This window comes from Carcharhinus amblyrhynchos, chromosome 9 (assembly GCF_965287045.1).
Source record: "Carcharhinus amblyrhynchos chromosome 9, sCarAmb.v2.hapA, whole genome shotgun sequence".
NCBI classification, from domain to species: Eukaryota; Metazoa; Chordata; class Chondrichthyes; order Carcharhiniformes; family Carcharhinidae; genus Carcharhinus; species Carcharhinus amblyrhynchos.
Window position 1 is genome coordinate 89,159,083 of NC_137332.1, and position 26,075 is coordinate 89,185,157.

Below are 26,075 nucleotides of genomic sequence, written 5' to 3' on the forward strand. Positions count from 1 at the left end.
AGTCTTTTTCCTCTGATGGAGAAATCTAGCACGAGGGGGCATGGCTTTAAATTAAGGGGGGGTAGTTATAGGACGGATGTCAGGGGTAGGTTCTTTACCCAGAGGGTGGTGAGGGATTGGAATGCCCTGCCTGCTGCAGTTGTAAATGCGCCTAGTTTGGGGGCGTTTAAGAGATCTGTGGATAGGTTTATGGACGAAAAGGGATTGGTTTAGGTTAGTGGGTCATTGTTTTGTAACTGGTCGGCGCAACATCGTGGGCCGAAGGGCCTGTTCTGCGCTGTAATGTTCTATGTTCTATTTTCTATGTATATAAAATTGGTGCATGCTCAATAGGTGCTGAGCAGACATTAAACTGCTAAAGGTGAATCTCTGCAGACTTCCCCACGTACTTTGTCGCCGCTGTGTATTTCTAGGCTTTGCATGAATGTTGGATCTGTTTGTATAAAATCATACCGCAAAGTCTTGATTTGTGTCAGATCGTGCAACTTCATTTTATTTAATACACCAGCTACTTAATTTAATATATTTGAAAACCACTTTCTGAGTCCTGCTTGACCTCACATTGTTTTTTAATATTATGTTCCATTTAAACTGTGGGAAGCCATTTTCTTTAAGATTTTGACAATGATTTAGTTTGCATCATATAGGCAGAAAACACGTTTCAGTAATCATAGTGGGAGAGCAATTATGTTGAGCCTTACTTGTTCAACAACATAGTTTAGTACTAAGGACACATTTCTGTAAACAGAATATTTGGGTCCGATGCAGCTGCAACAATATTTTGAACGCTGCTGAGGATATGAGGAACAAAAGAGGCATTTGCATTTTATTAAAACATAACAGCATTATTTTCAGCAGAGCATTCTCTCTCGCTCTCTCCTCCCCTCCTCTCTCTCTCGCACACACACACACACACACACACACACACACACACACACAATGCCCAGACTCAGACATACTGCGCAAATAGGCACACAATGTACAAACACGTACAAAGATATATGCACAAGCATGCAAACTAATGAATGCTCGGACACGTTCTGTGGATTCTTATTAATCAGTGTGAGACGCTTACTATAGGAAAACTGACTACAGAGATTACCTCCTGACTGAATGTGACATACAATATACATTCTGTAATGTTACAGAGAATTTATCCACAATAAGGCATACTGGAAAATAAAAAGTGAAATTATTAGAGTTCTGAAATTTTACACAGTGACCCTGGTATGGAGTTCTGCATTTCAATGGGTACAAAGAAAACACAGTATGTAGCTGAACATCTGTTGCACAAGCTAAATCATTCCTGGGATAGAAACATATTATACGCAATGGCACATGTTATGGTGTCAAGTTTTGCAGTGTGTGAGGTATACAATTTACATGATCACTTGTATTGGACTTTTTAAGAAGCAATTCATGTGCCTTTAAATGCAAGTTTTGAATAAAAGGTCAGAAAATTTCAAGAAGAGTTTAATAGTAATGACATGACATATATTAATAATGTATCATATATATTTCAATGACCGTAGCTTGCTTGGAATGAAGACATTTCGTTCCAGTGCCTCAAAACATTCAGCCATAGCTATGCTTAATTCAATTTATCGATCAGGACGAATGGACATTTCAATGCATTCTTCAGTTCCTCTCTGAATTTCGCTTGGGTCAAGACGTAAATGCAAGTGTTAGTACAAGTACTAAGAAGCTGAAGCATCATTGATGTAGATTCAGTGATGTAACGAGGGTCAGAGTAAGAATAGTAATATTGAATATTTGTAACTCGTGCATAAATTTGATACACAACCCGGGTCATCCATAACAGAATAAAGCTGCCGGAAATGCTGAAGAGTAAAATTATGGATTTCCTTCGGTTCTCCATCTCCGGGTCCTTTTTATTCTCTCCATTGCTCTGGCCCCGGAGGCCCTTGCGGACTCTACTAGCTGCTAAAATACGCCTGACTGTCAGAACATTCAGCAGCAGAATCAAAATGAATGGGACGCAAGGCGTTAAGACACGATGAAACATGTCAAATGCACCCCAAATGGATGATCTAAAGAAGCTCTTTTTAGCGATACAATCCCAAGGAACATTATCAATTATATAATACGGTTCATAGATGAAGTACCAAGGGATAGATACTAAACAGCCCACCATACTCACAGTTCCTATCACTATAGCCGCGGATTTTGCTGTGCAGTATTTTGTTTTCAGTTTCTCACAACAAATTGCGACAAATCGATCAAAGGTGAATACAACGGTGAGCCAGACAGAAATCATTGTGGTTGCAAACCTCAAAAAGTAAATGAGACTGCAAACAGGAGTAATATTCAGGAATGAATTTGGGTAATAAATTTGAACGTTCCACCTTAATATTGGATCAGTGATAACGACAAGGAGATCAGCTGCTGACATTCCGACCAAGTAATAAGTAATACATTTCGATAGACCACAATTTCCTCGGGACAGAATCACAATCGCCAACAAGTTAACTACAAGAGAGCGAAAAAAGGAATAAAAGTATTACTGACCATACATTGCCAAATGAACAACTGACAGCATTGGGAAATTCTTATTATTGTGTCTGTATTAAATGGCACAATGTGATTCAATAGTCGATGCTGTGTTGTCGGCAGAGCAAATGATATAAACCTGATTGTCAGCAATGAATGCGACATGCCATAAGGGAAATGAGTACACGAGAAACGTGTTGAGCTGCATGTAACTGCGTTGCCTATGGAGAGGATATTTTCTTGTGGTGTATTACGAGGGCTGGTAGGAGCTAGCGCAAAATGGAAAATAACTGACAATCCCTAGAAGCTGAAGAGCTACAGCATAGGATTGTAAAAGGATTGATTGCATAGAGAAGTACATGTCATTTTTCAAAATTCCCTGCTTTTTGGAACATTCATATCAAATGAAAAAATTGCTATTTAAGAAAGGATGGAGGGTGATTACAAAATGTTATGGTTTAGTAAGCATGATTTCCATCATCTCAAAAATCTTGGCATGAAATTGTAAGGGACTGTTAATTATACAATTAAATATCAGCATGAAATAACATAGTCAATATATTTTAAGTAAAGCAGAATTTTCCAGTTGAGTGTGTAAATCCTAAATTTGTAAAAAGCGGGACCAGGAGAACTGATACTCTTGGGTTTCCAATGGGAAAAATGTGACTGAACAAGTTGCCACATAAAAGCTTCCCTGCAAGTATCACTGTGATTTGGAACCATACATCAGTTTATTTTGGAAATTCCATCCAAACAGCACTGCAAGATTTTTTACTACAGAAGGCAGCTAACTCATTACCATCTATTCAAGGATAATTCGGAATGGGCTATGAATGCTGGTCTAATTAGCAGCTCCCCCCCTCCCACCCCCCCGCCCCCCCATGATTGAATACATAGAAAAATTTCAGTATGATAAATGTTGGATATAATATGTAAACATAAATGGATGGTTGATTGAGTGAAAGGGAATAGTGAATATGGATTAAGTTGGCTGCCTGAAACTATTGCAGCTTCACTATGATCTGTGCTGGGCCACAGGTATGTCCAACCTATATCAGTGAGTAAACAGATATCTATGTTTGCTGAATATACAATGCTGAAGTGGGAATGTAAATTGTGACGAGGGTAGAAATAGACTACAAAACTATGAAGGCAGGTGAATTGAATGGGCAGCAATCTGTTATTATGGGTATATTGCAGGACATCATGGTTTTTTTGGGAATGGACAATAACTGCTGACCAGCCAGTGTTGCCCATGTCCCATGAATGAATAAAAACATATTTACTTTGGCAGTAAGGATTATAAAGTAGTTTTTTTTCAAAAGTAATGCATTTGCAAACTTGGTGCAACATTAAATCTATAGGTTCCACGTCCCAATAACTGGCGAGCTGGAATAAACTGCATTTCCATTCAGATGTTCTCAGTGAGCAGACTGTACTCAACAACAACTCAAAACAACATTACAAGTGTTTAATATGATTCTGCAATTGTATATAGCATTTGATAAACAAATACGAAGAATTAAGCTAATGGCCACTTTAAGATTACCAATCGTGTCTTCAATGACACTCACTTACACTGGCTAAAAGCTACATATACTATGCAAAGGTCATGGTATTTGCAGAAGAAAGGACCATGTTCACACATTGCACATTTTAAATTGATCAAAGAATCATGGACAAAAGTTCCTTGGCATATTGTGCATTCATTTTGGGGCATAGCGTCGCTGGCTGGCCAGCATTTATTGCCTATCTCTAATTGCCTGAGGGCAGTTGAGAGTTAATCACATTGATGTGGCTCTGGATTCACCTGTAGACCAGACCAGGTAGGCGTGACAGATTTCCTTCCCTAAAGGAAATCAGTGAACTAGATGGGTTTTTCTGACAATGTACAATGGTTTCATTGTCATCAGTAGATTCTTAATTCCAGATATTTTTATTCAATTCAAACTCCACTATCTGCCATGGCAGGATTTGAAACCTGGTCCCCCCAGATTATTAGCTGAATTTTTGAATTAATAGTCTAGCAATATCAATAGGCCATCACCCCCACCAGTGACACTACCTGAACCACAGTTGAGCTGCCAGCCAAATAGCAGCTATTTTACATGCAATGCAAGTTGTTGCCTGCTTTAAAATTTTGAATTCTGGCATCTGTATTTAGGCATCCAAACTGAAAAACCATGACAGAATATGCTTTCAGGAAAGACTGAAAGCATATTTTCTGTGTTCAGAGGGACTTCTTTTAAAGTTAATTTATTGATGTCACAAATAGGCTTACATTAACACTGCAACAAGGTTACTGTGAAAATCCCCTGGTTGCCACACTCCGGTGTCTGTTTAGCTACATTGAGGGAAGATTTAGCACGGCCAATGCATCTAACCAGCATGTATTTTGGACAGCGGGAAGAAAAGGGAGCATCCAGAGGAAACCCATGCAGACATGGGGAGAACATGCAGTCTCTGGATAGACAGTGACCCAAGCTGGGAATTGAACTGGTGCTGTGAGGCACCAGTGGTAACAACCGTGCCACCACGGACTTGTGTGCATTCGTAATATCAACATGTCAACATGTGAAACCAGCAAGCAACGGGACGGCAAAAGTTTTATGAGTGGGAATCTGAGTCAAAAAATGTAGCTGAAAATGTCACAGCTTTGATGAGAAATTACCTTGAGTAGTTTTTTAAATTGGTTTCCATTTTTAAGTGAGGCTTTACGTACATTTGAGATATTGCCATGAGTAGTACTTGATTTGTTCCTAGGATGAGAGACTGATTTCTAGTATACCTCAAAATAAGATTTTCAAATTCAGATTTATCAAGCACCCATTTTAAACAAAAAATTATTGTAGCATTGACTATGTTTTGCAGAATAGAATTCCAATTCCCTCTCATTCTGTGCTTTAAAAATAAATCCAGGAATGTTTGGCTCATTTTTACACTGTGATTCTGGTATTAAACTTCACAATAGCAGGATTAGATACCCCAACCTCCCCGGCCACACTCAGAGACCAAATCACCATGTCTATCCCATTCAATCAATTCTATCATTTTCCATTCCTGGATCAACAACAGCTTTGATCGCCCCTCTTCTTAACTTATCCCTTAAATTCCAATTTTCATCTGATATAATCGATCATACATTCCCTCCCCAAACAAATACAATACTCTTTTCCATCTTATCCAGAGTTCCTCATAATACCCCATGTCTGCATTTGTTTTTTTTTCATAGATCTTAACTATCTTCTACCCCCTTTGTATTCCAGGCCTCTTATAGACACCCAGTAGAACAATATCCAATGACAATATTAATAGTTAATTTACATTGTCTGAAACAAGTAATGAGTAATCCACCTAGTCCCTAGAAGAATCATGTCTAATTTTCTCACCACTAAGTACCCTGTTGTCAAATTTTGATGATCTTACACCTCAAAATTTATTGGTCACTTGATTTTTCCCTATTCATTGAAACTATCAGCTGCCTTCTTAATTTTACATGTCCTTTTAAAATGTTTACTATACCACTGATCATGCCTAACTTTGCTTATGTGCTTCCTATCCCATCATACAATGTAGATATACTAATTGGTGGGACATCCAAGAACACATTCTACTCACCAAAAAGTCAGTCCACCAGGCATATAGTGGCATAAAGTTAGGAGGGAATTGTCTTGAGAGCACATAACACTGATTCCAAATTTCATGCAGTCCAATGGATTATTTCAAACATGGACAATGTGACCATGTCCTGATTTGCACCTATCATCATCACTTGTCTGGTGAACCAGTATTCCTCCAAATTGCATCAATCACTGAATACAACAATGGCACAGACAGTACTCAGAGCCTGCTAATGACAATGTCCATCAGTATACTTGGCCGTAATAAAAAGCTGGCATATTTGCCAGCTTTAGCATGCAGAAGGTGGTGCAAGGCTCAGAAAGACGGCTGGATCTACATGAACTCACCCTCTCCGAATTTCCTAACCCAGATGACTGAGTCTATAACTGCATTTGTGTGAGTGACAATCCCATTTGCCTTGCCAAGTTCACACGGAAGATATATATTTCCATTCAGTAAAGGATGTGGGCTCCACTGGCCAGACCAGTACTTGTCCATAGCTTATTGCCACCGAGAATGGGGTGGTTAGCTACCTTAATAAACTGCTATAAGAACCCCCACCATTGCCATTAGGGAGAAAGTTCTTGGGCTTTGGTTAAGCGAGAGGGAAAGCAATGGCAATCGTTTTCCAAGTCAGGTCAATGGGTGGCTTAAGAGGGAACTTCCAGGTTGTTCACAAGTTGTTCTTTGTCCATCCATATGGTGTTATTAGTGGGTTTAAAAGGAATGTTGGTGAATTCCAGCAATGCATTCTTGCAGATGGTAAAATCTTCTGCAACAGTGTGCCAATGGTGGAGGGAGACAATATTTCTGGATTGTGTTCCAATCAAGCGATCTGCTTCATCCTGGATGTTATTAACCTTTTCAGTGTTGTTGGAGCTGCACTCATTCAGGCAAGTAACAGTATTCAATCACTCCTGGCTGGTGCCTTGTAGATGGTGGATTGGCCTTTGGGAATTAGCAGGTAAGTTAGATGCCACAGGATGCTTAGCTTCTGATCTGCTATAGTAAGCAAGCTATTTATATCCTAATCCAGGTGAGTTTCAATTCAATGATAATTTGTAGGATATTTACAGTGGGAGATTCAGCGATGGTAATGCCATTGACTGTCAAGTGGTGATGGTTAAATCACCTCTTTTTGGGGTCATTGAAACTTGCCAGCTTCAGCCATTATATTGTCCAGGTTTGTCTACATTTGAACATGGACTGCTTCAGTATGAGGAGTTACGAATGGTACTGATCAGTGTGTAAAGACCAGTAAACATCCCCACATCAATTTTTATGATGCCAGGAAGGACACTGATGAAATAGTTGATATTTGTTGAGCTTAGGACACTCTTTTGTGGAACTCCTGCATTGATGTCATGGAACAGAGACGCTGCTCACTGTAATCACCAAAAACTTCTTCCTTTGTGCCAATATGAATACAATAATCAGAGAGTTTTCCTCTGATTCTACAGAAAATAGAAACAGGAGTAGTCCATTCATTATATTGGATGAGGCCATTTACTCATTCTTGAAAACATTCAACGTTAATGCCTCAAATGCTTTCTGCAGTAGTGAATTGTAAAGGCGTACCACTTCCTGGATGAAGACATTTCTCCTCATTACACCCCTAAAAGGTTTATCCTGTACCCTTATGTTTTGGCCCCTGATTCTGGACATCCCCACCATTGCGAGTACCATTCCTGCCTCTTAACTGTCTTGCCTTGTGCTTCAGTTTCTATGAGATTTCCGCTCATAGTTCTAAACTTCTGTGAATATTATCCTAATTGTCTAAATCTTTCCTCATATTTCACTCCTGCCCTACCAGAAAACAGCCTGATAAACCTTCACTGCGCGGCAAGAAAATCCTCAGATAAGGAGTAAAAAACTGCACAAAATATTGCATGTGTGGCTTCACTAAGGCCACATATAATTACAGCCAGACAACCCCGCTCCTATATTCAAATCCCCTCGCTATGAAGACCAAAATACTATTTGTCTTCTTTACTGCCTGCTGCACTTGCATACCTAACTTCAGTGAAAAGTGTACAAAGAGACACGTGTCACATTGCACATTCCACCTTCTCAATTGATAGCCATTCAGAAAATAATCTGTCTTCCTGTTTTTGCTACAAAGTGGATAATCTCATATGTATCCACATTATACTGCATCTGCCATGCATTTGCCCACTCAGATTGTTTGTACACATCACACTGAAGCATCCTCCTTATAGCTGAGCCTCCCATGCAGCTTTGTTAATTTTGCAAATTGGAGGTATTAGATTTAATTGCCTAATCTACATCATTAATATCTATTGTATACTGCTGGTATCCTAGCACAGATCCCTTCTAGTTACTACCTGCATTGGAAAAAAATTCCATTTATGCCTACTCTGTTCCTTGTCTGCCAAACAAATTTCTATCCATTTTACTAAAGTGCCCTCAATCCCATTTTAATTTTAGACACTAATCTCTCCCACGGGACTTTGCCAAAAGTCTTCAGAAAATCCAAATAAATCCATTCACTTTCATCCCCTCATCAAGGCTACTAGCTATATCCTTGAACAATTTCAGGAGACTTGTCCAGAATGATTTCCCTTTCATAGAAACATAGAAAAACTATGGCACAATACAGGCCTTTCAGCCCACAAAGTTGTGCCAGACATGTCCCTACCTTAGAGATTACTAGGCTTACCTATAACCCTCAATCTTATTAAGTTCCATGTACTTATCTAGAAGTCTTTTAAAGGACACTATCGCATCCACCTCCACCACTGTTGCCGGCAGCCCATTCCATGCACCCACCACTCTCTGAGTGAAAAATTTACCCCTGACATCTCCTCTGTACCTACTCCCCAGCACCTTAAACCTGTGTCCTCTTGTGACAACCATTTCAGCCCTGGGAAAAAGCCTCCGACTATCCACTTGATCAATACTTCTCAACATCTTATACACCTCTATCCAGTCACACCTCATCCTTCATCTCTCCAAGGAGAAAAGGCCGAGCTCCCTCAACCTATCCTCATGAGGCATGCTTCCCAATCCAGGCAACATCCTTGTAAATCTCCTCTGCACCCTTTTAATGGCTTCCACATCCTTTCTGTAATGAGGCGATCAGAACTGAGCACAGTACTCCAAGTGGGGTCTGACCAGGGTCCTATAAAGCTGCAACATTATCTCTTGACTCCTAAACTCAATTCCTTGATTGATGAAGGCCAGTACACCATATGCCTTGTTAACCATAGCTTCAACCAGCACAGTTGCTTTGAGCAACCTATGAACTCAGACGCCAAGATCCTTCTGATCTTCCACACTGCCAAGAGTCCTGCCATTAGTACTATATTCTGCCATCCTATTTGACTTGCCAAAATGAACCACTTCACACTTATCTGGGTTGAACTCCATCTGCCACTGAGGTTAGACTCACTGGTCTATAATTTACAGGGCTATCTCTACTCTCTTTCTTGAATAAAGGAACAACATAGAACATAGAACATAGAACATAGAACATTACAGCGCAGAACAGGCCCTTCGGCCCACGATGTTGCGCCGACCAGTTACAAAAACAATGACCCACTAGCCTATACCAATCCCTTTTCGTCCATAAACCTATCCAGAGATCTCTTAAACGCCCCCAAACATCCGCAATCCTCCAATCCTCTGGAACCTCTCCTGTCTCCATTGATAATGCAAAGATCATCATGTAGAGATGCAGGTGTTGGACTGGGATAAACATAGTAAGAAGTCTCACAACACCAGGTTAAAGTCCAACAGGTTTAAATAAACCTGTTGGACTTTAACAACAGGCCAAATAAACCTGTTGGACTTTAACCTGGTGTTGTGATACTTCTTGCAAAGATCATCGCTAGACGCTCAGCAATCTCCTCCCTCACTTCCCACAGTAGCCTGGGGTACATCCCATCCAGTCCCGGCAACTTATCTAACTTGATGCTTTTCAAAAGCTCCAACACATCCTCTTTCTTAATATCTACAAGCTCAAGCTTTTCAGTCCACTGCAAGTCTGCACTACAACCACAAACCATATATCTATGTTGACTCTGTCCAATTCCACCACTGCTTACCATGTGCTCTGCAATACATCTTTGATAATGAGTTCCTGAATTTTCTCCACTACCAACATCAGGATGATTGGCCTATAATTCCCTGTTTTTTCTCATCCTCCTTTTTTAAATAATGGGGTTACATTAGCTACCTTCTAATCTGTAGGAACTGTCCAGCATCCAGAGAATTTTTGAAGATAACCACCAGTGCATCCACAATTTAAGGGCCATTACCCTACATACTCTGGGCTGTTGATTATCAGGCCCTGGGAATTTATTAGGCTTCAATTCCATCAATTTCCTCAACACCATTTCATTGCAAATATTGATTTCCTTCAGTTCCTCCTTCTCACTAAACCCTGTGCTGCCCAACATTGCTGATATGTTATTCATGCCCTTTCTTGTGAAGATAGAACCCAAGTATGTATTTAGTTGTTTTCGTTTCTTCTTTCCACATCATATATTTATTCCTAACTATAAAGGACCTACATTTGTCTTCACCAATCGTTTTCTCTTCGCATACCTATAGAAACAATTACCATCAGATTTCTGTCCCTAGCCAGCTTAGTTTTGTATTCTATTTCCCCCTTCTTAATCAATCCCTTTGTCCTACTTTGTTGAATTTTAACCTGCTCCCAACCTACAGGTTTGTTGTTTTTTTGCCAATATGTATGCCTCTTCCTTGCTCTAAGATTGTCTCTAATTTCCCTTCTAAGCCTTGTCCCATTTAACTTTCGCACCAGGAAGAGACAATTGTGCGGTTCGCCCATACACTTGTTGAATATTTGCCATTACCTATCCATCATCCCTTTAAGTAAAGTTTCCCAATCCATCACTGCCAACTCTAACCTCATGGTATCATAGACTCCTTTATTAAGATTCAGGGCCCTCATCTCAGTTTCAATTACATAATTCTCCAGTGTGATGAAAAACTCTTACATCATCTCAGTCTTCCCCAAGGGGTCTCGTACTACTAGATTGCCAATTTCTCAGATGACAACACCCATTCAGGGATGGCCTGTTTTCTAGTTGGTTCTTCAACATATTCATCCAAATAACTATCCTGTATACACTTCCAGCATTCCTCCATTATACTAATGTATAATTGGATTTGCCTAGCCTGTATGCAGATTAAAGTCACCCATAATTGTGGATGTTCTTTCATCACATGCACCTCTAATTTCCTTTTTAATTCAGATCCCAACATCAACACTGCAGTTTGGGAATTTATGTTCAACACCCCCACTAACGTTTTTTTGCCCCTTTCTGTTTCTCAGCTCTACCCATACAGATTCCACTTTGTTGGAGAGAATTTCTTCCCCTACTATTGTGTTAATATCCACTTTAACCAGCAATGCATCTCCACCACCATTTCCTTTTTGTTTATCGTTCCTAGAGGCTGAATACCCCATGATGTTCAATTCTTACTCCGGTTACCCTGCAGCCATGTCTTTGTAATCCCAACTATATCATACTTGCTTGTGTCTGATTGCATGATTAATTCATCCACTTTATTATGAGTCCTCCTTCCCCTGTGAAGCTGAGCCTACCATGGTGCACAGATTTTGATTTTTGCTCCTTCCCTGGAGAGGCCATTTCCCTCAACAGTTTCAAATCTGTAAATCTGTTTTGAAGGGCAATGGTTACAGGAGATTCCTGCACTAACTGTCCAGAGCTTTGTCTGGTAGCCATTCAATTCCCTCCTGCCTTATGATTCTTAGCCTGCTGTGACCACCTCTCCATATTATCCACAATGCTCTCTGTCTCATGGATGCTGAAAAGCGTCCTCAGTTGCCACTCCAGATATAAAGCCAGGTTTTCAGGAGTTTGCAGCTGGAAGTTCTTCCTCCACATATACTAGTCCTGGGCATTGGAAATGTTCCCAGCTTCCCTCATCAAATATGGAACTCACTGCAGCTTTGAGCTCTCCTGCCATGGCTTACTCCTTTGAACTAAACCTTTGGAACATGTTAATATGAAATAATATTAATTAATTCAGGCCCATTTTACCTGATCCTTATTACGTTCCATTACCATTTATTACCATTTAAATAATAGCCCATTTTGCTGTTATTCCTACCAAAATGGTTACCTCACATTTACTGAAGAATATAACTGTTACATTCAGAAATCACAAAAATGGCCTTACAAACCGCAGATGAGAATACTCACAAACATTTACTCGACATTAGCAACTACTCGCCAATCAGCTCTTGTCTTTGTAGTGTCTACAGTTGTAATGAGGCAAGGCCACACTGAAGATTTAATGAAGTTAGAAAACAAAGGGAAAAATAAACAAAAAAACACCACTTTCCCCTCTGCAATGTGTTCCCACTGCATTCCAAATTCCTGGTACTCATTCTCACTCCGGTTTTGTTTCACTCAGGATGAGATCTCCCTCCACTGTATGCACACAAAGTTCATTGATTGTTTGCTTCCAAAGTTCATTTCCTAAATATAGCTCAAATCAGCTGAGATGACTCTCAACAGTTACGTTTCAACAGTAATTAGCAGCCATTGAGGCCCCCATTACGCTTCAGCTGATTGACAGTTAACTGTCACTCAGTCAAGTCAGCTGAGTTAGCTACATCTTCAAACTTTTAATTAGAATAATGAACTGAGAAAATGTAAAGAGAAGGTCTTACCAGTTCAATTCCTCATGTGTCCAAAAGTTCTCAATACTTATTAAATTCAGCTCCTTTATGCTGCACTTAGTCAAAATCTGCCTCAATTTCAAGAGCAGTTGCTCTCACTTCACCTTTGCAATTTAGCTTCTTCGTATTTGTTTGAACCAAAGTCAGGATATTAGTGGATCTGATGGAATCCAAACTGAGAGTCCTAAGCAGGTAACCGCTCAGCATGTGCCACTTAAGACAGTGTAATGTCATCTTTCATCACTTTGCCATTTACGCTGAGTAGACTGATTGGGTGGTCATTGTCTGGGTTGGGCTTGTCCTTCTTTTTGAGTAATGTACATCCCTAGGTGGCTTTGCATATTTCCTGGCACACAATAGTGTTGTCACTAAACAGGAATAACTTCACCAATGGTACAGCATGCCCTGGAGAATAAATCTTCAACAATATTGTGGGATTATTGACAGGGTCCATAGCCACTGCAATATCCTGCACCTTTAGCCATTTCTTGTCATCACATGGACTGAACACTGCCATCTGTGAGGCCAAGCCCTCCTTGGAAACTAAGATGGATCATCCAATAGACATTTCTGAATAGATTAGCAAATGCTTATACCATATATTTTGTACTGATATGCTAGGCTATCCAATTTTGGGGAATGGGGTTATTTGTGGAGCCTTATCCTCCAGGGAGCTTTGTAGTTATTCACAGTTATTGACAGGATATGGCAGGATTGCAGAGTGTCAATCTGTTTCTTTGGTTTTGCAATTGCTCAGCCCTGTCTATCACTTGCTAAGTATGCTGTAGTCCTGTGTTGGAGCTTCATCAGATTGACAGTTGATTTTTAGTTACGTCTTCTGTTATCTCTGGCATCCCCTCCTGCACTCTTCATTAAATGAGGATTCAGCCTTCTTTGGTGTGAACTGTAGAGTGGGCAGTGGGGGGTGTGTGTTCGTGGTATGCAGGATGAGGAAATTATGGATTGTGTTTGAATGTATTTGTGCTTTTGTTAATATTGTAGAGCTACACAGCAGGATATAGGATATCCTTAGTGTGAATAAGGGACATCATTGCCACAGGTATTGTTCATTTGTTATGCCTATTCATCCAGTTGTGGGTAGATACATCTGTGAAGACTAGCGTGGTGAGGATGATGTTAATGTATGAACGAAGGAACAAGGATCAGAAGTAAGCCATACAGAATCTCGAGCCCAGTCAACATTTTAATAAAAGCATGGTTGACCTGACAGGAACTTCAAATGTGCATCCTGCCTGCTCCTGATAACCTATCACTCCCTTGCATGCTGATAGTCCATACAGGTCCACTTTGCACAGATGTATTCAAAGACTCTGTGTCCATCATGTTTTTAGGAATAGAGTTCCAAGTCTCACGACCCTCTCACAGAAAGAAATTCTGACTTATCTCCATGTTATTTTTAATAGTGACCCCAAATTCTATATTTTCCCATGAGGGATACATCCTGCCCACATTCACACTAGAAAGATGCTATGATTCTTATTTTTTTCATAGTCATCTCTTGACACTTTAAGCTCTAAAGGATGCAAGCCTAGCCTCTGCAACTTTTTCCCATACCACAACACACCCCATTTCAGGTACTACTTTGCTAATCCATCTCTGAGCTGCTTCCAACGCCTTTACATCCTTTCTTAAAGAAGGTGGCCAATATTGCAGTGTTGTCTCATGAGTGCTTTGAACAGGTGAAGCATAACCTCATTCCTTTGCTTGTAATATATATAAATGACTTGGAGGAAAATGTAACTGGTTTGATTAGTAAGTTTGCAGACGACACAAAGGTTGGTGGATTTGCGGATAACAATGGGAACCACCAGAGGATACAGCAGGATATAGACCAGTTGGAGACTTGGACAGAGAGAGGGCAGATGGAGTTTAATCTGGACAAATGTGAGGTAATGCATTTTGGAAGGTCTAATACAGATAGGAAATATACAGTAAATGGCAGAACCTTTAAGAGTATTGATAGGCATAGGGATCTGGGTGTACAGGTATACAGTTCACTGGAAGTGGCAAGGCAGGTGGACAAGGTAGTTAAAAAGGCATATGGCATGCTTGCCTTCATTGGCTGGGGCATTGAGTTTGAAAATTGGCAAGTCATGTTGCAGCTTTATAGACCCTTAGTTAGGCCATACTTGTTCAGTTCTGGTCGCCACACTACCAGAAGGATGTGGAGGCTTTGGAGAGGGCACAGAAAAGATTTACTAGGATGTTGCCTGGTATGGAAGGCATTAGCTATGAGGAGAAGTTGAAGAAACCTGACTTGTTCTCAGTGGAACGACGGAGGTTGATAGAAGTCTACAAGATTATGAGAGGCATGGATAGAGTGAATAGTCAGAAGCTTTTTCCCAGGGTGAAAGAGTCAATTATTAGGGGGTATAGGTTTAAAGTGCAAAGGGCAAGGTGTAAAGGAGGTGTATGAGGCAAGTTTTTTACACAAATAGTAGTGGGTGCCTGGAACTCGTTGCCAGGGGAGGTAGTGGAATCGGATACGATAGTGACTTTTAAGGGGCATCTTGACAAATACATGAATAGGATGGGAAGAGAGGGACATAGTCCCCAGGAGGATAGGGGGTTTTAGTTCAGTTGGGCAGCATGATCAGTGCAGGCTTGGAGGACTGAAGGGCCTGTTCCTGTGCTATAATTTTCTTTGTTCTTTCTATCCAATTCCCCTTGCAATACTTGGTAACTTTATATTAATATGTTCTTTTCCCCCTTTTTCAGGTTCTGACACCACCATCCACAGATCCAATCGAGCAGCTTTGTCATTTAGGACTCTATTAGCTGGGCCCCTGGTTGTGTTACCTAACCAATCTTGATGATGGACATTGCGCTCCCCACACAGAGTGCATTCTGCATCCTTACCACCAGCACTGATTCCTCCAAATGATTTCAACGTCGAGATACTCCAATTGATTGCAATGGGGGTGATGGGGAGTGTGAGGAGATGCATTGGCTGTGGTGATAGGATCACAGAATCCTACATTGTCAAAGGAGGCCATTTGGCCCATAGAGTCTGCACCAACCATGATCCCACCCAGGCCTTATCCCCATAGCATTTATACTTGCCACCCACCACCACCCCTCCCCCACCCCCCGACAGTAAAGGGCAATTTAGCGTGGCTAATCCACCTTAACAGGCACATCTTCGGATTGTGGGAGGAAACCGGAGCACACGGAGGAAAGCCACGCAGATACAGGAATAATGTGCAAATTCCACACAGGCAGTGACCCAAATGATCTCATGGGCTTTCCCTTAACCATGTTTGACCTGAAGCCAGAACATTCGAGTAATTCTCTGACGATGCTATATCACTGTGCCGCCACCTCTGCTGAGCCTGCCCTTCCATTGTGTCTGGACATACACAGAGATGTTGCTGCTGGTGGCTGGGACTCCATGTCTGTGATAAGATTCCCTCACCATGTCAATGCCAGATTTTTGCCTTACCTTTGAGACAGATCTACGTATTTTGACACATGCCTCCAGGTGTTAGTGAAGAGGTCTTCACAGGGGTGACAGAGCTGTGGCATTATTTCCAATGCCTAAGTTGATGTCAGGTGATCATTCAGTTTCATTACTTTGTGACTTTTCAATGGTTTGACACAACTGATTTGCTAGGGGATTTCGGATTAAACCACACTGCAGCGAGTTTCCAGTCATATGTAGACCAGGTGTGTAAGGTGGTGATGACATAATGCTGTTGTTACTGGACTAGTAATCAGATGCCTAGGGTAATGTATTGAATTCTAATTGCTATATTGAAGGAAGTCAAATTCAATGAAAAACATGTGAAATTTGAAGTGTAATAATGGCCATGCAACCATTGTCAATTGTTGTAAAAACTCTAATGGTTCATACAAGTTCTTTAGGGAATCATAGAATCTCTACAGTACCGAAGCAGGCCATTTGGCCCATTGAGCCTGCACTGACAACAATCGCACCCAGGCCATACCCCTTAACCCCACCTATTTTACCTCATTTTACCTCTGATCTTCAGGTTGTCGTTGGCCTCTGGCATAGTACCGGAAGATTGAAGGATAGCGAATGTTGTCCCATTGTTTAAGAAGGGGAACAGAGACTTCCCCGGGAATTATAGACCGGTGAGTCTCACTTCTGTTGTGGGCAAGGTTTTAGAAAAAATGATTAGGGATAGGATTTATAGTTATTTGGAGAGTAATGAATTGATTGGAGATAGTCAGCATGGTTTTGTAGCGGGTAGATCGTGCCTTACTAACCTCATTGAGTTTTTTGAGAAAGTGACCAAAGAGGTGGATGGGGGTAAGGCAGTTGACGTGGTATATATGGATTTTAGTAAGGCGTTTGATAAGGTTCACCACGGTAGGCTTCTGCACAAAATGCAGATGTATGGGATTGAGGGTAATCTAGGAAATTGGATCAAGAATTGGCTAGCAGATAGGAGACAGAGGGTGGTGGTTGATGGTAAATATTCGTCATGGAGTTCAGTTACGAGTGGTGTGCCTCAGGGATCTGTTTTGGGGCCACTGCTGTTTGTAATTTTTATTAATGATCTGGATGAGGGTATAGTTGGGTGGATTAGTAAATTTGCTGATGACACCAAAGTCGGAGGTGTGGTAGATAGTGAGGAAGGGTGTCATAGTTTGCAGGAAGACTTGGACAGGTTGCAGAGCTGGGCTGAGAGGTGGCGGATGGAGTTTAATGCGGAGAAGTGTGAGGTAATTCACTTTGGTAGGAATAACAGATGTGTTGAGTATAGGGCTAACGGGAGGACTTTGAATAGTGTGGATGAACAGAGGGATCTAGGTGTATGTGTACATAGATCCCTGAAAGTTGGGAATCAAGTAGATAAGGTTGTTAAGAAGGCATACGGTGTCTTGGCGTTTATTGGTAGGGGGATTGAATTTAGGAGTCGCAGCGTCATGTTGCAACTGTACACAACTCTGGTGCGGCCACACTTGGAGTACTGTGTGCAGTTCTGGTCCCCACATTACAGGAAGGATGTGGAGGCTTTGGAGAGGGTGCAGAGGAGGTTTACCAGGATGTTGCCTGGTATGGAGGGGAGGTCCTATGAGGAGAGACTGAAGGATTTGGGGTTGTTTTCGCTGGAAAGAAGGCGGCTAAGAGGAGATCTTATTGAAACATATAAGATGATTAGAGGTTTAGATAGGGTGGACAGTGATAGCCTTTTTCCTCGGATGGAGAAAGCTAGCAAGAGGGGGCATAGCTTTAAATTAAGGGGGGGTAGTTATAGGACAGATGTCAGGGGTAGGTTCTTTACCCAGAGGGTGGTGAGGGATTGGAATGCCCTGCCTGCTGCGGTTGTAAATGCGCCTAGTTTGGGGGCGTTTAAGAGGTCAGTGGATAGGTTTATGGACGAAAAGGGATTGGTTTAGGTTAGTGGGTCATTGTTTTACTGGTCGGCACAACATCGTGGGCCAAAGGGCCTGTTCTGCGCTGTAATGTTCTATGTTCATTAATACTAAGGGAAATTTACTATAGAAAATTCACCTAACCCACACATCTTTGGAGTGTGAGAGGAAACCCATACAGACACAAGGGGAATGTGGAAAGTCCACACAGACAGTATCCCGAGGCCAGAATTGAACCCGGGTCCGCGGCACTCTGAGCCAGCAGTGCCAATCACTGTGCCACCCACATCTGATGTGGAGATGCCGGCGTTGGACTGGGGTAACACAATGTGACCACCCAAATTTGCCGTCCTTACCTGATCTAATCTACATTTGACTCCAGACACAACAATGTATTTGACTCTTAAATACCCTTTGAGTGGTCTAGCAAACCATTCAGTTCGAGGGGAAGCAGGGATGGGTAAAAAATGCTGACCCAGCCAGCCACACACACATTCCATATTTATTTCCCTATAGGGCATTAGTGGGCCAGGTCAATCAAAAACGATTTCATGGTCATCCAGTTATTTAATTGAATTCATATTTCACCACCTGTCGTAGTGGGATTCTTACCCACTTCAAGAGCATTCCACTGAGTCTGGGAGATCAATCTGGAGCAGATTCTTCGAGACATGATTTACTCCGACTTGGAAATAATTGGACATATTAGCATGAGGCAAGATGGTTTTGTGAAGGGGAGGTTGTGTCTCACTAACTTGATCAAGTTTTTGAGGAAATGACAAAGATGATTAACGAGGGTAGAGCAGTGGACATTGTCTATATGGATTTCAGTACGGCCTTTGCCGAAGTCCCTCATGGCAGACTGGTACAGAAGGTGAAGTTGTATGGGATCAGAGGTGAGCTGGCAAAATGTATACAGAACTGGTTCAGTCATAGAAGACAGAGGGTAGCAATGGAAGGGTGTGTTTCTGAATGAAGAGCTGTGACTAGTGACATTCCTTAGGCATCAGTGCTGGGACCTTTGCTGTTTGCATTATATATAAATGATTTGGAGGAAAATATAACTGCTTTGATTATTTGTGGACGACATAAAGGTTGCTGGAATTGCAGACAGCGATGAGGGCCGTCAGATGATAAAGGACGATGTAGATCGGTTGGAGATTTGGACGGAGAAATGGCAGATGGAGTTTAATCCGGACAAATGTGAGCATTTTGGAAAGTCTAATGCAGATAGGAAATATACAGTAAATGTCAGAACCTTTAAGAGTATTGATAGGCAGAGGGAACTGAGTGTACAGGTAAGTTCATGTTGCAGCTTTATAGAACTTTAGTTAGGCAGCACTTGGAATACAGTGTTCAGTTCTGGTCGCCATTCTACCAAAAAGATGTGGAGGCTTTGGAGAGGGTACAGAAAAGATTTACCAGAATGTTGCCTGGTATAGAGGGCATTCGCTATGAGGAGAAGTTGGAGAAACTTGGTTTGTTCTCACTGGAGCGATGGAGGTTGAGGGGAGACCTGATAGAAGTCTACAAGATTATGAGAGGCATGGACAGAGTGGATAGTCAGAAGCTTTTTCCCAGAGTGGAAGAGTCAATTACTAGGGGGCATAGGTTTAAGATGCAAGAGAGAAGGTTTAAAGGAGATGTACAAGGTAGGTTTTTTTACACAGAGAATAGTGAGTGCGTGGAACTTGTTGCCGGGGTAGGTAGTGGAAACGGACATGGTAGTGACTTTTAAGGGGCATCTTGACAAGTACATGAATAGGATAGAAATAGAGGGATATGGTTCGAGGGTTTTAGTTAAGTTGGGCAGCATGGTCGGTGCAGGCTTGGAGGGCTGAAGGGCCTGTTCCTGTTGTGTAATTTTCTTTGTTCTTTGTTCAGATACAATTCTGATTTTTAAGGGGTGTCTTGACAAATACCCAGAAGGCATTATGGTGGGTACAGGCTTGGAGGGCCAAAGGGCCTGTTCCTATGCTGTATTTTCTTTGTCTCTGGAGCAAAGGGTAATGGGCTCAGAGTACAAGGTTAGCCATTTAAGAGAGAGATTATGGCAAATTTGAGCACGCAAGAGAATGGTGACTTGTAGAGGTGCCTATCACATGAAGATGTAGAGGCCAAGTGACACTTAAGAAATAAATAGATATACTGAGACATACAGAATGGGAGAAAATGGGAGTATAGCGTTAAGGTAGAAGATCAACCATGATTACACTGAATAGCAAAGCAAGATGAATGGACACAAAAGCCTACTTTGGTGTTTGTGTTCCATATTTCTAAGTTTCCTTGTTCCTGAACTTCTTCCTATTTCTCAAGCCACGATATTGACATGAGTGTGGCAATTATGTTTCTGCTCAATGGTAACACCCAGACTGCAGATAGTGAGAGATTCAGAATATGATGCCATTGAATGTTCAGGGTCAATGGTTGAATTCTCTTCTTTTGGTGGTGACCATTTTCTGGAAATATTGTAGCCCATCTCGTTGCATGCTGCTGTCTGCTGATGGTGTGTTAACTTGGATAGGCGCACAGCAGGTCCAAACCCTTTGAATGCACGAGGCTGTGCGGGTGATCAGCAGCAGTAGAATTTGATTCAAGCACAAACTGCAAATTCATGGTCCAGTAAATCCCCCCACTCCACAATCAGCATCACGAATGGGGAAAAATTCTGGTTCAATGAAGATTACAGGAAGGTACAGGTGTCCGACATCATGCGTATAAATGATGGAAGGCTACAACACAAGATTGCTTGTATGTTGAACAGTGGAACTACATGCGATTAACAGAGCTAAATGATTCCACAATCAAAACATCACACTTAAGATCCACGTTCAGTGATCAATGGTGATACACAATTCAGCAAATAACAGAAACACAATGTTTCCATCCACACTGGTGAGGAATTGAGTCACATCAGTATAAATTACAAAGATGAAAAATTCAACGATATTCAGCCAGAAATTCTGAATGGAAGCTGCATCTCAGCATGGTGGCACAGTGTGTAGCACTGCTGCCTCACAGCATTCAGGACGCAGGGGTTCAATTTCCGGCTTGGGTCATTGTCTGTGTGGAGTTTGCAAATTTTCCCCGTGTCTGCATGGATTCCTTCAGGGTGCTCCGGTTTCCTCCCACAGCACAAAGTTGTGCAAGTTAGGTTGATTGGTCATGGTAAATTGCCCCTTAGTATCAGGGGAACTACTAGGAGTAATCCGTGGGGTTATGGGGTTAGGACCTGGGCGGGATTGTGATTGGTGCAGACTCGATGGATTGAATGGCCTCCTTCTGCACTGTAGGGATTCTATGATTCTATTCTAGTCCTGAGGTTTTAATTAATACAAATACAATTTTTCTTCTTATATACAAAAAAAATCTATGTGATATTAAAAACAAGCACTGAGGTACTGAATACTGCGAAGTACCTTGACAACATTCTGGGAAGAGTACTGAAATCCTGTGTTCCTGAACTGCCTGGCATGGGCAAAACTGTTCCAGCACAGTTATAACATTGGCAGGTGCCTATCCATGTGGAGCACTGGGCAACCATCTCCTGTCCACAACAAGCAGGACAGAGTAATTCCAGCCAATTACTGCCCTCCTGTGCAATCTTAATTATCAGAGAAGGGTATATATCAAGCGGCACTCACAGAATCATTTCCTGCTGACTCACACTTGTGTTCTGTGTTCCGCAAAGACAACCTAAAGCAACTCTGAACCGTTGCTCCAAACATGGGCAACAGTGCTATAATAAGATGCCAGGTGCTGGTTGTTGCCTTTCACATCACAGCATTTAGAACATAGAACATAGAACATAGAACACTACAGCACAAACAGGCCCTTCGGCCCACGAGTTGTGCCGATCACATCAACACCTACCAACCTACAGACCTATCTATAACCCTCAATCTCATTAAACCCCATATACTCATCCAGAAGTCTTTTAAAAGACCCCAGCGAGTTCGCCTCCACCACCACTGACGGCAGCCGATTCCATTCACTCACCACCCTCTGAGTGAAAAACTTACCCCTAACATCACTTCTGAACCTCCCTCCCCGCACCTTAAATCTGTGTCCTCTCGTAGCAACCATTTCTACCTGGGGAAATAGCCTCTGAGAGTCCACCCTATCTATTCCTCTCAACATTTTGTAAACTTCTATCAGGTCACCTCTCAACCTTCGTCTCTCCAGGGAAAAGAGTCCCAGCTCCCTCAACCTAACTTCATAAGGCATGCCTCCCAGTCCAGGCAACATCCTTGTAAATCTCCTCTGTACCCTCTCAATAGCTTCTACATCTTTCCTATAGTGAGGCGACCAGAACTGCGCACAATACTCTAAATGAGGCCTGACAAGGGTCTTATAAAGTTGCAGCATTACCTCCCGACTCCTAAACTCAATCCCTCGATTAATGAAGGCCAGTACACCATACGCCTTCTTGACCACCTCCTCCACCTGCGAGGCCGATTTAAGAGTCCTGTGGACCCGGACCCCAAGATCCTTCTGCTCTTCAACACTACTCAGACTTCTGCCCTTGATAGTGTACTCGTTCATCCCGTTGGTTCTGCCAAAATGGACGACTACACATTTATCTGCGTTGAAGTCCATCTGCCACTTCTCCGCCCAGTCCTGCATCCTATCTATGTCCTGCTGCAACTTTTGCCATCCTTCCAGACCATCCACAACACGACCAACCTTCGTGTCATCAGCGAACTTACTTACCCATCCCTCCACTTCCTCATCCAGGTCATTTATGAAAATGACAAACAACAAGGGTCCCAGAACAGATCCTTGAGGCACTCCGCTGGTGACTGACCTCCATTCAGAAAAAGCCCCATCCTCAACCACTCTCTGCCTTCTGCAGGCAAGCCAGTTCTGGATCCACAAGGCCAAAGGCCCTTGGATCCCATGGCCTCTCACCTTCTCAAGAAGTCTTGCATGGGGGACCTTATCAAACGCCTTGCTGAAGTCCATGTACACTACGTCCACGGCACTTCCTTCGTCAATGTGTTCAGTCACATTATCGAAGAACTCAACTAGGCTTGTAAGGCACGACCTGCCCTTGACAAATCCATGCTGACTATTCCTGATCATGTCAAACCTCTCCAAATGTTCGTAAATCTTATCCCTCAGAAGCCTCTCCATCAGCTTACCAACCACTGAGGTCAGACTCACCGGTCGGTAATTTCCCGGGCTATCTCTGTTCCCTTTCTTGAAAATAGGAACTACATCCGCAATCCTCCAATCCTCCGGAACGTCTCCTGTCTCCATTGACGACGCAAAGATCATCGCCAGAGGCTCTGCAATCTCTTCCCTCGCCTCCCACAGTATCCTGGGGTACATCCCATCTGGTCCCGGCGACTTATCTACCTTGATGGAATTCAGAAGTTCCAACACATCCTCCTCCTTAATATTCACGTACTCAATCCTTTCCATCTGCTGGAAATCCATAACAAAATCTCCCAGATCGGCTTCCACTGTGAATACTGAGGCGAAGTACTCGTTAAGCACCTCTGCCATTTCTTCTGGTTCCACACAAACCTTTCCCCCCTCACCTTTTATAGGTCCTATCCCTTCTCTTCTTATCCTTTTACCTTTCACATATTTATAGAAGGCCTTGGGATTCTCCTTAATCTTACCCGCCAAGGTCTTCTCATGACCCCTTCTGGCTCTCCTAATTTCCCTTTTAAGTTCCTTCCTACAGTCCTTATACTCCTCAAGATCTTTAACCTCTCCTAATTCCCTGAACCTCTTGTACACCTTCCTTTTCCTCCTGACTAGGTTCAACACAGCCTTTGTGCACCACGGTTCCCTCGACCTACCAAACCCCCCTTGTCTCATCGGAACGTTGTCACTCAGAGCTCCAGACACACATTCCTTGAATATCTGCCACCTTCCTTCAGTACTTTTCCCTAAGAACGCCTCCTTCCAGTTTATTTGTCCAAGTAACTTCCTGACTTCTTCGTATCTCCCCTTACCCCAGACAAACACCTTCCTAGCCTGCCTGATCCTATCTCGTTCCAACGCAATTGTGAAGGAGATAGAATTATGGTCACCATTTCCAAGATGCTCTCCTACCGAAAGATCCATCACCTGCCCTGGTTCATTCGCCAGTACCAGGTCAAGTACAGCCTCTCCCCTCGTAGGCTTATCCACATACTGTGTCAGGAAACCTTCCTGAACACACCTAACAAACTCCTCCCCATCCAAACCCCTTACCCTAGGGATATTCCAGTCGATGTTTGGGAAATTGAAGTCTCCCATCACGACAACTCTGTTGTTAAAACATCTCTCCAGAATCTGTTTTCCTATTTGCACTTCAACTTCCCTGTCACTATTGGGCGGCCTATAGAATACACCCAGCAAAGTTTTCGACCCTTTGCTGTTTGTAACTTCCACCCACAGAGATTCTGTAGACAGTCCCTCCACGACATCCTCTTTCTCTGTAGCCATGACACTGTCCCTGATCAACAGTGCCACTCCACCACCCCTTCTGCCACCCTCCCTGTCCTTCCTGAAACCTGGCACCTGAAGCCTGGCACCCGAAGTACCCAGTCCTGTCCCTGAGACATCCAAGTCTCCGTAATGGCCACCACATCACAATCCCAAACAGTAATCCACGCCCTAAGCTCATCTACCTTATTCACTACACTCCTTGCATTAAAATATATACACTTCAGCCCCTCAGTCTGGGCATTTCCCATCTCCACCGCCTGTCTAACCTTCCTCCCATACTGCCTGCGGTCCTCCCCTACCTGGGAGCGAACCTCCTCTGTCCCAGTTTCCCCATCACAGTTCCCTCCCCCCATCCTTTCTAGTTTATCCAACTGGAACGAGAACATGGAACATTACAGTGCAATACAGGCCCTTCGATGTTGCGCTGACCAGTGGAACCAATCTAATGACCCTCTAACCTAAACTATTCCAATGTTATCCATATGCCTATGCACTGACCATTTGAATGTCCTTAAAGTTGGCGAGTCCACAACTGCTGCAGACAGGGCATTCCACACCCTTACTACCCTCTGAGTAAAGAACCTACCTCTGACGTCCGTTCTATAATTACCACCCCTTAATTTAAAGCTATGTCCCCTCATGTTAGCCATCACCATCCGAGGAAAAAGGCTCTCACTATCCACCCTATCTAACCCTCTGATCATCTTGTATGCCTCAATTAGGTCACCTCTCAACCTTTGTCTTTCTAACGAAAACAACCTCAAATCTCTCAGCCTTTCCTCATAAGACCTTCCCACCTTACCAGGTAATATCCTGGTAAACCTCCTCTGCATGCTTTCCAATGCCTCCACATCTTTCTTATAACGCGGTGACCAGAACTGTACACAATAATCCAAGTGCGGCTGCACCAGAGTTTTGTACAGTTGCAACATGACCTCACGGCTCCGAAATTCAATCCCTCTACCAATAAAAGCTAACACACTGTTCGCCTTCTTAACAACCTTTCATCCTTGATTGTCCTAAAATTGTCATCCTTGCCATGTTAGACCTCCCAAAATCCATCATCTTACACTTCTCAAGCTTAAGTTCCATCTGCCATTGTTCTGCCCATCTGATCAGCCCATCATTGTCCGATGGGCAGAACTATGACAAGGATGACAATGAAGGAAGTACAAAGGACCAGAATGATCCTGGAGTGCATGGCAAAGATCTCTGAAGGCAGTAAAACAGATCGATAAGGTGGTTAAGAAGGCATTTGGTTTACTTGCCTCTATTAGCCGAGGCATAAAATATGAGTGCAGAGAGGTTTGATGGAGCAGTATGAAATGTTGCTTAGGTCACAGCTGGAATCTAAGGCTTTCTTCCTCGCTAATTACCACACCACCCATTTTCCTGTCATCGGCGACCTTACCGGTGCTACCTCCCACATTGA

General features: G+C 42.5%; 1 protein-coding gene across 1 annotated transcript in view; it reads right to left on the reverse strand.

Moving 5' to 3' along the window:
* Positions 1–1,591: 1,591 nt before the first annotated feature.
* The window catches only part of LOC145348610 (putative G-protein coupled receptor 139), a 31,177-nt gene continuing 6,693 nt past the window's right edge, over positions 1,592–26,075 (reverse strand). The window contains exon 2 of the mRNA XM_080196786.1: positions 1,592–2,490. Coding sequence (XP_080052912.1) covers positions 1,592–2,490 — 899 coding nt within the window. The remainder of the gene's footprint in view (positions 2,491–26,075) is intronic.